Below are 14,585 nucleotides of genomic sequence, written 5' to 3' on the forward strand. Positions count from 1 at the left end.
CCTCTCGCCATGGTAACAGCCACCCACACTCCCAGAGCCAACCATACTCTGATCCATACTCCCTCCATCCACTCTACCTTATGTGCCCGGTATGAGCAGGTCACCCAGCCTTTAAAGTCATCTCTGATGGTGTGGGGAGGCAGGCAGCAGTTTTACCTGGAGGAGCAGGAAGCCCAGGGGAGGAGCAGATCAGTTAAACTACATTCCCTCTGAGGAAAACACAAGGGAAATGCCTTTCCCCTCAGCAGCAATGTTCTGAATCCCTGCGGAGTTGGCAAACCTCTTTGTGCAGTGTATATCAATCTTGGGCAACTACAAGGAGCCACAGCTCCTGCCTTTGCCTTGGGGTTTGTTGGAGGCTCTGCTCTGAGCCTCCTAAAAAATCTTCCAGCATCCTAAGGCAGCACAGAAATGCAGCTGTGCTACCACTGGAGAGGAGGTGTTGCATTGATGCACGTGCTCACTGACATGTGTATGTGTGTATATCTGTACATACATTTATCTATCTGCATACAGAGATAGAAGAGATCTGTATCAGGTTCTTCCATGTACAGAGGGCTGGGGAGGGCTCAGCTCTCACAGCTGGTCAGTGTCCAGCACCTCGTGTGGTGGGCAGCAGCTGGCACTTGACCAAGCAGACCTGTGCAAACACACTCCCGGTGGCTGAGCACTGCCCACGGCCTGGCGCCGGTGCCACAGTGGCAGCAGCGTGACAGCCACGTGTGCTGGGGCATTCACCAGCTGCCCAGGCCCCGTGCTGTGCTCCTGTCCCCCACCTGCACCCACACCCGTGCCATGGCTGTGCTCTCCCTGCTCAGCCCGGGGCAGGGCTGGGCAGTGCCTCGCCAGCCAGGGCCCGTCCCGCCCTACCTGGGGCCACGCCGGGCAGGCTGGGGGTGGCAGTGGTGACGAGTCCTGCTCGTGGGGCCACACACGCTCGCGTTCAGTGGCGGAAGCAGCGTCAGCCGCAGTCCAGTGGTGGCCACAGTGACCAGTCTGGGTCTGGGTCCAGAGCAGCAGACCCGGGTGTTCCTCCAGGCACGGGCATGGCAGAGGCTGCCACACTGAGCTGTGGCCTCCAGCGGAAGGGGGACAGCCCTCTCCAGGCAATCCCTCAGTCTCAGCACCAAATGCCTCTCCTGGCAGGGTGGGGGTCACACCAGCAGGACCCCAGAACCCCTGGGTGAGGGGCAGCCCCACAGCTCAGGGCTGGAGCCAGCAGTGGTCATAGCAGGGGTGTGTGGAATGTCCATGTGTGCAAGGGTAGCTCAGAGTCCCCATGGGGCTATTCCATGAGGCCATGCAGCTGGGAACAGGGTCAGCTCCCATGCTGCCAGGACTGACCAGAGGGTACAGGGCAGGCAGCAATGTCAGGGCATCCCAAGGGGCCTCAGAGCTGGGCAGAGGGGCACTTAGGAGCCCTATCGAGGTTGGAGACTGATGCCACGCAGGGATCAGACTCCTGGGAACCCCAGGTGTCCTGGGGTGGGGGGTCACTCAGAAGCCAGGCACTGGTGGTGGAATCAGTGCTGGGGGAGCCCTGGGGCAGGGCCATGTGTCAGTGCAGGGGAGCCATGGTACAGCAGCTCCTGCCCAGACAAGAACCTGGAGCAGAGCATGAGCTGACTGTTGGAGTGTGGACAGCATCCCTGAGGGAAAGGGGCCAGAGGTCAAGTGGGACAAGAGGGCTGGCAGGGCAGCTGCCCTGTCCCACAGTGCCAGATCTGGGCCAGAGATGGCAGCCAAGGTCAGCCAGGAGTAAAGATCATCAGACACATCCATGGCGATGAGGTCCGACGTAGAGCCAGGAAGGTGAGTCAGCAAGGGAGGTCGGGATCAGGTCCAGGGACAGCAACCAGGGTCAGCCACAGTCTAAGGATCACTAGGCAAGTCCATAATGATGGGCAAAGGCTGCGGTCAAGCTGGGAAGTCAGTCTGTGGGCCAAGGTCCAGGTTCAGATTACTGGGGTCAATGGCCAGGCACAGGTGTGGCTGTTGCTCTGGCCAGGCCCCAGCAGCAAAACTTCAACCCACCATCCTGTGCCTCCCTGCCCAGGCACAAGGCAGCCACTGCCCCACAGGTGCTCTCTAAGCTGGCCCCAAGCCCATGGAGCCAAAGCCCATCATCGCTGGGGATGGAGGGGGGAACGGAGGAGTGCTCGCAATGACACTCATTTTCTCTTTGGTGGCAGCAGCAGGACTGGGACCTCTGCAGGACAATGGCCCAGCTGGTGCTCCAAGCCACCCACCCACCCCGGGCTGCCCAGAGCTGTTGCTTGGTGACAATGAGGGACGTACCTGGAAGAGCCTGTTGCACTCCATTATCATGTGGGCCAAGCCCTGCGTTGCTGCCAGGTTCTCACTCAGCTCCCTCTGGTCTGGCTTCCCCAAGCTGCACTTCCTCTGACTGGATCTAGGAGAGGGGGAGGTGAAAGGAAGGCTGAGCGAGCAAAGTGCTGGGAACCACACACAAACACTGCACGGAAGGACCTGTCTGTGCCATGCAGGGCTAACTCTATGTGACTGCAGAAAGTCTGCCGGGAGAATTCCCTCCCAGCACATCCCAAAGGTGTCCAGGGCACTACTGACCAGTAGTAATAGACACCCAAGAAAGGCAAGTCAAGGAATTTATTCCCCAAACACATCATCACATACTTGGCCAAGGACAACAATGACCCCAAACTTATTTGTGTGTAACTTTCAATATCAAGCTCCTTTGATAACTGCAAAGCCCATGTAGAACCTTTAAAATCCTTTGGCCCAAACCACACCCAACACATTTCAAAAACAGTCCCCTCTTTTAATTTGTGCTCATGGTATTACATCATTAGTCCTGGCTTCTGAAACTTTTATCTATGTGCATTCCTGCCAAATGGCTTGAAAATTGGGTGGAAGATAATAGTCTTCAGCACTGCTCCTTAGAGTCAGACCTGTCAGCTTGTACCCTTTGAAGTGGGAACCCTGCACCAAGGCATTAATGCACAGTTACAGCAGAGCTAAAGCTTCAAAGCATCCTGGCTCCCAAACACTGACAACAAAGAGAAAACTCCATTGCTATCTTTGGTCCTAACATTTCAGAGCAGTGTTGATGTAAAGCAACTCCCAGAGTGTAGCTCCCAGGAGCTCTAACAGCACAGCAATCCAGCAGGACCTGCTGCTGCTGCCACTCCATCGCATCCCCAGGTGCCCTCGCAGTGGCCCTGTGGCTCCCTCACCATGTGCCAGCTCAGCACAGGGATGCCTGAGGCATTTTCTGCTGTTTTGCGACATTCAAAAGAAAATCCTTGGTTTTCTTTCCCTTCCCTGTGCTATCCAGAGCCTGAAAGATGCCAACAGCTCATCTGACAGCTGCTTTGGGACTGGTCCTCCCCTGCAGATCCCCAGGTGAGGTGTTCAGCTCACCACGCTGTCAGGAGCACAATGCTTCCCGCACAGCCAGCTGTGCTCTCCTGCCCTGACCCATCTGTCCACAGCCCAGGAGCACGAGCAGAGCAAACAGCCCTGCCTCAGGAGGCCAGATAAGGCATGAATGCTTTCGGAGATTATTTGTCTACTTTGGCTCAAGGGCACCTTCCTCCCTGCACGTACAAACAGGGGATGTTATGCAACCCAGATACTTTTACTTATTAAGATAAATTTACAGAATCCCCACGGCTCGACTTGGCAGGAATGTTCCCCTTATCACCCAGCAGAACCAGTGCCAGTAGCTGCTTCAATCTGCCAGGTATCTGCAGGGCCTGAAGGCTGCACCTGGGCTCAGGTTGCCAGTGCAGGAGCACATTTCCAATGGCCAATGCCACTTTATGCAAGCAGTGGGCCACATGCTGGGCTCCTGGGCAACCAGGGGAGCACAGCAGTGGTGAGGGACACACACAGACTGGTCAGGAGCATGGCAATGGGGCCTTACCACTGCCCTCTGCACTGGGCAATGAGCAGCCGCAGAGAGCTCCTGCTGCACCTGAGCAACCAGATCTAAGGCAGGCCCCAAGGCACACACAGTCTGTTTCCCCCTCAAAATCAGACACTGAGCCTAGACCAGCTACAGAAAGCATTGCTCCAGCAAGGAACACTGTGGACAGCTGCAGTACCAGCACCAAGATGCCAATACCTGGTTGAGGAGGAGCTGTCCCGCCTCAGGGTGTTGAGGTGAAACAAAGAAGGTGCAAGACAGACAGCAATGTTGGTTGGGGTCATCTGGTTTTCCTCAACAAAAGCCACCACATCTCGCAGGAAGAACAGGAGGATTTTCAAAGCTTCTCGGTTTTCCTTTGGGAGAAGGAGAATAGCAGCCTGGACAGCCTGAAACTGCTCATCCTTTGGCACGTCTGAAAACAAGAACAATGACAAAAATCACGTGTGACTTGCACAAGGAGCATCCATCAGCAGGGTCCCAATCAGGGCACTGAGCTTGTAGGTTCATCCACTTCCTTGTCCCAAGCTCACAGCAGACAAGGAAAGGCTATTATCCCATCAAACATGTCCCATTTCTCCTACTGTCTGTCAAGTGCATGTTCACACCCAGGGATGCTGCTGCCTGACTTGCAATTTATCTTGAACACCATGCTAATGAACTAATCTGAACTGAGTTACAATCCAAATAAGGGCCTGTCTCCCCATAAAATATTACTCTGCAGTGATACTTTGGAGCAGGTAGCTGCTCTACTGTCTTTTCCTTTCAGCTTCAAGCAAGAACAGAACAGATGCTCTCAGGTAACTCAATTCAGAGACCAGTGTTTTGCCAACAGATTTTAATTCACACTAACCCCCAGTGAGACTGTCTGCCCAAACAGCTCCTGCAGGAGACTGAGTCTGGTTCATCCTGCCGCACATCCCCACCACAAGGATTTCTCCAATTAACACCACTGCAAAGAGTAGATCTCTTCTCCTTCCCTTCAGGTAGAAGCACATATATAGAACACACAAAACACACTTCTTGGTGAAAGCAGCACAATTCTTATCTCCAAAAGAGTAATTTAATCTGTGCACTGCCTCCAGTCAATCTGGCAGAAGATGGGTGAGTGGGGTGAGTGGAATTTGGGCATTTGCTGTTTCTCTCCCAAAACAAGAGACAGGAGGTGGACAGTGGCCAGATTACAATAATTGGAGGAAAACTGTTATACATCCTTTGGACATGGGAACTGCGGACCTCCTTACAGAGGAGGATTTGTGAATGCAAAAAGAAAACTTGCTTCAAACAAATAAATAATTTTTAGACAAAATTTTAAAGCCCTGACAGGTGATGAAATAAAACCCAAATGGACTTTCATGAACCCACACCATACACAAGACAGCAGCTGCTCGTTGACCTATGTCAGTAAAAGTCACACAGGTTGGGCTGCAAAGCCAGTCCTCTCAGAAAGCTGACACTCTGCCCTTCAAAACCTTTTCTCAAAAGCAGAAGAAACTTGTCTGTCCTAAGAACATTATTAGCCCTACTTCAAGTTCTTTCCCTGACCCATCTGCTTTTTGAAAGTGAATTCCTTGAGGGTAAAGCACAGGAGATAGAACCTGTTTAAACTGTAATAAATGTGGTATTTCAGCTTCATGTTTCCTTTTTTGGGTTGAGTCTCAAGGACAGTAACAGTGCAAGCACAGGCAGAAAGCTGCTGGTATTTCTCCACTGTTTCACAGCAGCTGTTCTTGGGCACCTTAATAAAGAAATGTCATCAATATAACAGGATTTCTCACTCAACGAGCTTTGCCATGCTGTGAACAAGGGGACCAGGTTATTTCTTAATTTTGCATACGGAAATAACTGTTTAAAAACACAGTTTAAGGGGGCTGCTGCAGCACTTCACTACACTGATCCTTCAAGAAAGAGAACCAGCAGCTTCATAGGATGCAGATGGGAAGCTCTCAAGTCCAGAGCCACAATGAACTCGTCAGAAATGTCCTGCCTGACTTGTCTCCTCTGACTACAGGGGGACATGGCACTAGGCCTAGTCTGGCCACTGCCTTGTACAGCTGAATATTAAGATATTCAGATGAGGTTTTGGTACCTACATTGGTAGATGTGGAGGAAGGATTCACAGAGCCTGCTAGTAAATATAGGCTCAGGAAGGTCTCGGAAATACTGCTTCACCATATCTGCCACGTCAAATGCTGACTGCCCTTCGTAACAGACATTGTTTGGGTTGGTTTCATTCATCTCTCTTAAAGACAGAATCCTGGATTTAACACCAGATTTTCGGAACAGGCCAACCTGTGGGTAAAAGAAATCATTAGAGACAAAGAGAGGAGCCATCAAGAATCAAAGTTCTGACAAATAAGTGAACCTTCACCTTCCCTATAATAGCAAATATTCTATGGCAGTGGGATTGAACACCAAAATACTTTTGTATCATCAGAAGCCACAAGGACATTTCTCCGAGGCAAACCATGCCTGATGCCCACAGAACCAGCTGTGACATACCAATTTTCATGTTTGTTTGGCTTTTATTTAATTCAAAAGTACTCATTTTGCCTTTTAAAATCACTACCACTGATGTATGTCCAGTTTCTTTGGCAGGCTGTGTTTATGCATGGCAACTCCAAGTTTCAAATTCGTCAATGTGTGTCCACCAAATGCAAACATACATCGAGTGCTGGCTCACACAAACTGACTGTGAGATCCACATGGCTCCTTGTAACACCTGGTACATCTGATGCATCTAATCCTTCCACAGGCTGGCAAAGGGCAGTTGCCATTTTGAGGGAAACTTTGTTTTTCTTTTTAATGTGATTGTCAATTGAGTTTTGGACAAAAGTGAGATTTAGGAGTTTCCCATGAGCTCGACCCCACCAAAGCTTCTGGTGACAGCTTTACTCTGTGCCACTGAGACAGTATTTATACTCTTTGGTTTATTTATGTGAACTGAGTGGATACCATAACCTCAAGATGAAAAACACTTGCATTGTCACTTCACAGAACTCACACACTTTTGCACTTTGGCGTGATATTACAGAACTAGACAGTGGCAAAGCACAGGACAAAAAGTCCTCTCTTTAACTAATATGTCTCATGTCACAAGGTCCTCCATTTCTGCAGCTATGCTGTGGAAATACCATATGCAGCACACACGTCCACTGCCATCTCCATTTAGGGGATAAATAGAGCTGAGATCCAGAAAGAGTTGTTAGAAGCACTGCTGTAATGTTTCCTCTCTGCTTAGTGGTGCATTTCAGCTGAAACAGGATTAATTTTCACATTAGGTCTGGCACTACCAGCAGCCACAGAACAGAGGGAACAATGACATTGTCTGGCAGATTTGCCTCCTTAGGGAGCAGAGACACGACACCTCCCCAGGCAAAGACAGCCTGACTGTCTGCACCAAGAGACCTGACTGCAGAGGGTTTCAGTGAGGGAAGGCACAAAAATACAGTACAGGGCTAAAGGCATTCCTAGAGGGAATCAGCACTGCCAATTCCCTGCAGGCCGCCAGCTCAGACCTATACCTTTCTGCCTATTCAGAGACTTAGGGGGCAAGAAAGTCCTTCACAAAAGTTAGAAACAGAGTCTGGTTTCCTGGAGCAGATCTGTTCATGGTCCAGAGCTGCCCTGGGCTGCCTTGAGTTCATACCTGGTCAAGAAAGTGGCTTCTCAGATACTCCAGGGCTTGCAGGATGCCATTGGGCAGGGGGTGGCTTGTTCGCTGCACATTCAGAAGTAAAGGAACCCCAAACACATTTTTGTCCTTGTAGTCTGAGGCTTTTGGTTTTTTAATGAACTTTGGTATGGTCCTGGAAACAAAAACCAGCACATGCAGCTTACTAGCTGTCCAGCACATCCCACCTGCTGCTTTACACTCATCAGAAAGGGTTGAGCTGTACCTTGTCACAGCCCCAAATTCTGCCACATACCTGTACACACAGCATCAGGAGGGAGAGAAGATCAGCAAAGGCAATTACAGGGATGACTTCCTCATTTCATTGCTGAAATTAACTTTAATAAAGCCTCCTCATGGGAAATACATTCCATCCCTTTATGACACTGGAGGGGTTTTCATTCTTTCTATATTCAAGTACCAGCTCCCTATCACAAAATGCTGACTGATGTATCTAAGTCCTCCGAGTGTCTGAATTTGTCACTGGTTTAGTTCAAACAGACACTCAGAGCTGAAGGGCTGGATTCTCAGCCCAGCCAACTCTCCCCTCAGGTCCTACAAACCCTGCAAAGGCCCTCTGAAAAAGCCCTGCAATTGGGCAAATTTAAAGAGAAACTATGATGTGCCTTAAAATCAGTAACAGCATGACCACCAGTAAGGGCCAAAAGTGCAGCCCACAGCAGAGGAAGTCCTGGAGCCATAGAAATAACCCTGAAGCTGCCAGCAATTTAATAGGATGAAATTCTTCATCTTGAACATGTGCAATGCAGGCAGACAAGGAAACTCACATGCTTACGTCAACTCTGCTCTGTCCAGTTCAGGTTGCTTTAATATCAGACAACTTACCAGTTCCAGCCCTGCTTACTGGAAGGGGAGTATCTGTCCATTAAAGCTGTGAGCTTCAACAATGCCAGCTTTTGTGTGCGGGCCAGCTGGGCAGCTGACTGGCCATCAGTCTGGAGGGAAAGGCTTTCCAGGTTCATGCTCTCTTCCACAGACCAGTGTTGCTTCCCGTGCCTATGGGATAAATATTGTTTAAGCTTAGGACCATTTCCACCACCCCTGTTTTCTACCTGCATTGGTGAAGCACCTAAGACTCTAAATGACCTGCAGTTAGTTGCACTTAAACAAGGTACTTCCCATCCAGGAGGACCTCTGGCAATACAAACTGTTTCCCTGATTCCAATGCCTGAGTGCTCATGCAGATTACGAGTGTCCTACTTTCAGCAGAGGTCAGATGTTGGTACCTGTGGTACCTGCCACCAGCAGTGCACACCCTGCTACCTAGGACAGACTTCAGAATACTTTGTTCTGGCAATGCAATTATATTTCAAGTGGACAGAATCAAAGGCAAACCCAAGGATGGCTGACCTGCTGGTCTTTTGAGAGTCTGTGATGTATGTCAGGTCTGCAGAACCAATCTCCTTGCCCAGGCCACAGCTGCTGTCTCCCTCAGCCTCCCCTGCTGTCTTGTCTTCTGAGCCCTCTGTTTCAAGAGAGCTTTCTTTAGGGGAAGGTGGATACAAAGAGCTCAAGTCACTGGCAAAGTCAGAATCCCTATCATCTGAGAACTTCTCTGTCCACTGATCAACCAACTTTTTGAGACCATTGACATCTGCTATGACACTGTTCAGTTCTGAGAACACATCGTCATCACCAACTTGTGCTGCCTCCAAAGTCTCAAGGTCAATGTTGGGCATGTTGTCATACACGCTCCGCCTGTTATCCCCGCCCGACAGGGGATTCCTGGGGGCTTTGGGGTCCTTGGAACCGCTTCTGCTCCAGCTCCTCCTGCACCCATGGAAACTCCCAGTTCTCCAGTTAACAGAAGAGTTGTCTGCTGGAGACAGGGAGCTATCTGTAAGTACTGTGGGGAAAGTGCCAGGTTTATGGCCTTGTGGAATTTGAAACATCTGGTTCTTTTGTAACATTATGTCATTTTTTAGGTTTTGCTGAGATAGATCATTCCCCAGCAAGAGATTGCTGGAGTCCATGTGCTCTGCATACGTCCCCCTTCCTTCACAGGGGCTGCCTGGTTTTATAACAGGACTTGGAGTGCTCTCTGTGCTGCTATTTGCAGACTGATTGCTGCTATTGCAGCTCCGGGGAGAAAAGGAAGAATTGCTCTTTGTTCGGATGCCAGAAAGGTCAGAAATATTTACACAGTTCAGCATCTTCATCTTTTCTTCATTAAGTCCTTCCAGAAGAACAGGTTCACTTATTATGGGTTTGGCCTTTGACTGACCACTCCTTAAGTTGCAGCTCCTTAAGTGCAGCTTCTCCATTTTCTTTAGAAGGCTCTTCCTCTTTTTAGATGGTGACTTATCCAAAAGCTTCTCCTCACTGGTGATATTTAAAAATTCACTGAGGGGAGGAGAACAACTAAAAGCAGAGTCCAGTGAAGGTACCTTAACTGAGGAACATCTTGAGGAACTCGTGCTGGTTTCCACATCTTCAAAAGGTTTTTGGGAGTTAACAACGTCACTGTCAGCACTGCTGGTGCTGTGAATTGAGGACACATCGTGCTTATCACCATGATCCAGAAAGACACTGTCCTCGTTGCTGGTGATCTTCAGTACTGGGCTGCCTGGGGTGGAGGCACCAGCACCTTCCTCTGCTGGAAAACCTGCCAGGCTCTCGATGCGAGACCACCGCTGACTGCACCTCTCGTAAGCCCATCTGTCACTTATTGCACAGGGCTCATCATCTTCAGAGTCATCACTCTTAGAAGGAGAAAAAAAAAAAACAAAAACAGTTCAAGGGCAAAGTTAGGCAAATTATAAATTACAAAAACCAATTTAACATAAAAAGGAGACTTAAATTTTCTGCCAACTTCCAAAACCCCCAAGACCAGCATATGGAAATGGGACCATTCAGTCACTGAACGTCTGCCCTGAGAGATTTGAAAAACATACTGACAAATGACTCCCAAGCATGCTGACAAATCTGGGAAGTTTACCACAGGAAAAGGTGACAGATTTGATCTAAGGTTGAAAAATCCTGATCTGTGGCAAATCCAAGGGGTTTGAAAGATAATTATATTGGGTTTAGATGGCCTCTCCTAAAGCCAAACAAATCAAACACTCTCACACTTCTGTGACCAAAACTCATCCATTTTCAGGTAAAGAGGTGTTTAGCTGTGGGACTGTGGCAGCATCAATACTTGTAGCATCTTTTGGAGCCCTCAGCCTCCCTTGCCACCTGCCCCAGGTGCCCCCTTTGCTGGATTGTCCCCATTCTGAGGGAACACAGGGACAGCAAAATGCTGGAGAGATGGGAGCTGCCTGTCTCTTCCCTGTGGGCTCTCTTGCCCCACTCTTCCCTAATGACAGAGCAGAACTCTCAAAAACCCAGACATTTTCTCCAGAAGATGGCATTATTTTCTTGCTAGTCCTGCAGTTATTCCATGGTACCTCAGAGGCTTTGTAGGCCTGGCGTTGCCCAGCCAAGCTGTGGCTACCACTCTGATTTAGCTGCAGCATTTTTGTGGCAGAGCACAAAGACAGCACAGCTAAAACCTACCCAGCTTGTATTTGCTGAACACTTGCATTGCCCATTTATTTCTTTGTTGAGTCAATAGGAGTGAGCTTTCAGCATTTAAATAAAGTGGGAAACTACTTAGGAGAGCAATGATAGTCATGTTGAGATGGGGCTTTGGGGCAACTGTAGGACAGTAACATGTGTTAAGTCAAATTTTAAAAGTGTTTCAAAAGCCACCCCTAATCTACCTTGCAAAGTTTCAAACATTATGTCGTTTCAATCTCCATCCTTGCATTTATGTTCCTCAACATAAAATGCAAATAGCAGAGCTTTGCAGGATGGAATAGAATAGAAAGTTCAGAAATTGCTAATCCTTCATGCACTTTTAAACCCCAATGTTTGATACAGTAACTAAACACATCTTTAATTAGAACAGGAACTGTTACAAACATACCCGTTTCCTATCACGGCTTATTTCCACTTTCATTGATGCATACTTGTTCAATGTGTTCAACCTTCTAGGGTATAGAAAAAACCAGGAGTTTTAAATTTCAACTATTTTATTTCTTGAAAACAAACATGCACCAAACTAGTTGTGATCTTCTACCACGGAGTCTTCATTATTGGTGTCAAAGACTGACATTCTGTTAGAGGCTCCCATACACTGGTCCCCAAACCAGCACCAATAACCACCCCATGATGTTCATGCTTTCAGTTCTGCCATCTTAAAACTGGAGAAGACAACAATAATCAATCATTTAATTAAAAAAAATCATATTATTAGCTTCAATGATTGTGAAAAATACCATGTTGATTTAAGATTTTGAAAATAAATGAAACTCTGTGTAGGCTTCTTGAAAAAGAAAAAATAAAATATCAAGATGTTAACCTGTATCCCTGGAAGTACTGTATTATCTATCATTTTAATTAAAGCTTGTGCAATCAATAAGGTCCCAAATTAGTCAATCACTTAATCGTCAAACAATAGGTGGCATCAACAGGAGGCACACTGAGAGTCCCCAAGGAGCACTCAAGATAGAAGTCATACCAAGAAATAAAATATACCCAAAGTTCTCTAATATCTGCTGTGTGTGAACAACTCCTCCTGGTGCTCTGGTACAGGCAGAGCTGGAATTCAGGTGACCTGACAGGACAGAAAAGGACCAGAACACCTCACTAGGAGGTGAACTTTCCAGTGCCCTAAGTGTTAGAAATCATAATTTCTGCTAAAGAAACTCTGCTAAACAATCTCATAATGAGAAGGCAACTGCAGTACCAAGTGAAGCAAAAGCCTTACACTACCCTGGCACTCTTCCATGGGGAAATTCCAAAGGGCTGTGAGTCTGACTTGGTACTGACAGTGCAGTTCACTTGTGTGCTCTGAACAGCTGTGGCAAAGCAATAACTTCAAATCAATACCTTTGCTTCTCACTCGAAAAATATTCAGGAAAACAGAACAGATCTCATGCAGATAATTTTTTTCTGTCTATCTGCTGGAACAGAAATTGGAGGAAATTCTTCCACTCCATTTCATTATATGTCATCCTAGAGAGCATCCTGCCATGCTTGCAGGGAATTGGTTATTTTTTATCAGTTTGCAGACATTTCACATTACAAAAAATATATTTAATGCTCAGTGTAACATCCCTGAGAGCTTGGATGAAGAAGTGCAGACACATGCTTACTTTACCTTTTACTTCTTAAAACAACCAACTTCAGTGGTACTAAACTGTGTGCTTAAGTGATTTCCTTCAGTCACAACATTGGTGACTCTTAGTCTCTGACAAAAACAAAGGCATGAGAAGATGACTGACAAAGAACTGTGGGGCCTGGGAGCATTAAAGAGGATTCATTATTAATGTTTACCTGAACAGTGACTCAATTGCATCTCCATCTAAAAATTCATGATCTCTCCTTACAGTTTTCACATCAATGGGAAACTGCATCTCTGTGAACAAAGAAGTTGAATCTGAAATCTGAGTTGTAATTGCAAAGACTTTCAATTCTGCAACTTCTTGATCATAGGTGAAATGAAACTAATTCTATTTCTGTAGCTGTACATTCATGCAAACATCCTTCCAGCAAGTGAGGATCAGTTCCTTAGAGCAAGTGGGAGAATAAATGCAGGGATCTGCTTGCTGCTGTTATTACAGGTGGACAAGCACTTCTGCATTTCCAGGAGCTTGCAGTCACCAAGTGCCATAGACAAGAAATACAAGATTGATAAATACAGTATAAAACTGGGATTATTTTCCACAAGCCTTTGTCATGGTGAGGTGCAATGCAGCACATGACATACACTCTCTGAGCTGTAGTGAGCCTGACACATCATGCTGGGCTGGAAGCTGAAGAGTTCAATGTTTCAGCTCCTGAGATTTAGCCTTGAAGGTGAGGGAACCATTGAGATCCATATGTATTTTCTTAGCTTATTCTATAAGCTAATTTTCCTAGCCACGTCAGGACACTGTATAAACAGCGAGGTAATGCAGAGGATTCATTTTCCAGAAGCATGGCAATGCACATTTCCAACAAACAGATTACAGAATAAAATCTGCTGTAGGCAGACAGGAAGCATTTCCAGGGACAGCAGGTTTCATGAAATACAGCTTTCAAATCCAGCTCTATGGCTTGACTTCAAATTTTCAATTTTGCAGTGACTGGGGGAGGTGGGAATGAGAGCAGTTAATGCTGTTCTTTCAACTGTACTCCTTTGATAAAATCTTTCTTAAAAATAGATTGGCTTTTGTTACTTTCAATGTTTGTAACAAAAAATACATTTTAAAGAAGAACAGTTTTAAGATATATGCACAAGTGTGACCTGAAAAATTATACAAGTTCTCAGCAAATCCATACCTCCCCCCAAGAAATAAGCACTCTTTGTAGTTATAACAACATGAAAACATGCTGAAATTGCATTTTTGACTGGCTGGCTGCTGTTGAGTATTTCCTCTAAACACTTATGATTGCAAGATGATTTTTCCAACATTCTTTTTCAAAACTCCAATAAAGCAATCTCACTCAGACCACAGGCTGGAGAGCCTCAGAGGGGTTTGGGTTGCCATCAGTGGTTGGAAACATCACTTCCAGCACTCCAAGAAAAAGAGCCTGAAAAAATTATAAGCAACTAAAAATAACAAAAGCAGAAATTTGACTGAGTTACAGTCTAACAATAGGAAAAGAAAACCGGGGAAGATTTGGTCCTTTATAGAATTCTACTGAGTCCCTGCTGAGATGTCCCTTCTGCAAGAAAACACACCAGGTCACTATTTTTCTACAGGTTTTCATGAAGATATAACAGAATTTGGAAGTGCTTCCATCAAAAGTGTCAGGTTCTGAAATATATTATTTATGTGAACAATTCCACTCGAATTCCATGTCAGCTGCTTGACAAGTCTTTGTGATCATACCTTCAAACAGCTGAGCATACTGGGGAAATCCAGCAGCTCTCAGCCAGTCGCAGGCTTCTCTGGCTTCAATTTCTGCAATGAGAACACACAATTGTTCATGGACAGTGCTCACCAG

At 46.9% G+C, this 14,585-nt stretch overlaps 1 protein-coding gene across 4 annotated transcripts in view; it reads right to left on the bottom strand.

The window, feature by feature from the left end:
- The window catches only part of LOC138117945 (rho GTPase-activating protein 7-like), a 49,314-nt gene that overhangs the window by 330 nt on the left and 34,399 nt on the right, over positions 1-14,585 (bottom strand). For 3 of the 4 annotated variants that reach the window (XM_069028630.1, XM_069028629.1, XM_069028628.1), the window contains exons 2-11: positions 14,471-14,542; positions 12,930-13,011; positions 11,518-11,581; positions 8,955-10,306; positions 8,430-8,600; positions 7,560-7,719; positions 6,004-6,202; positions 4,109-4,325; positions 2,299-2,413; positions 78-156 (exon numbers count right to left, since the gene is read on the bottom strand). In XM_069028630.1, the coding sequence (XP_068884731.1) occupies positions 118-156; positions 2,299-2,413; positions 4,109-4,325; positions 6,004-6,202; positions 7,560-7,719; positions 8,430-8,600; positions 8,955-10,306; positions 11,518-11,581; positions 12,930-13,011; positions 14,471-14,542 (2,471 nt within the window). In that variant the 3' untranslated portion in view covers positions 78-117. Of the gene's footprint in view, positions 1-76; positions 157-870; positions 1,936-2,298; positions 2,414-4,108; positions 4,326-6,003; positions 6,203-7,559; positions 7,720-8,429; positions 8,601-8,954; positions 10,307-11,517; positions 11,582-12,929; positions 13,012-14,470; positions 14,543-14,585 lie in introns of those variants that run through there. The other variant, XM_069028632.1, reaches the window with a different exon arrangement.

This window comes from Aphelocoma coerulescens, chromosome 13 (genome assembly GCF_041296385.1).
Source record: "Aphelocoma coerulescens isolate FSJ_1873_10779 chromosome 13, UR_Acoe_1.0, whole genome shotgun sequence".
Taxonomy (NCBI): domain Eukaryota; kingdom Metazoa; phylum Chordata; class Aves; order Passeriformes; family Corvidae; genus Aphelocoma; species Aphelocoma coerulescens.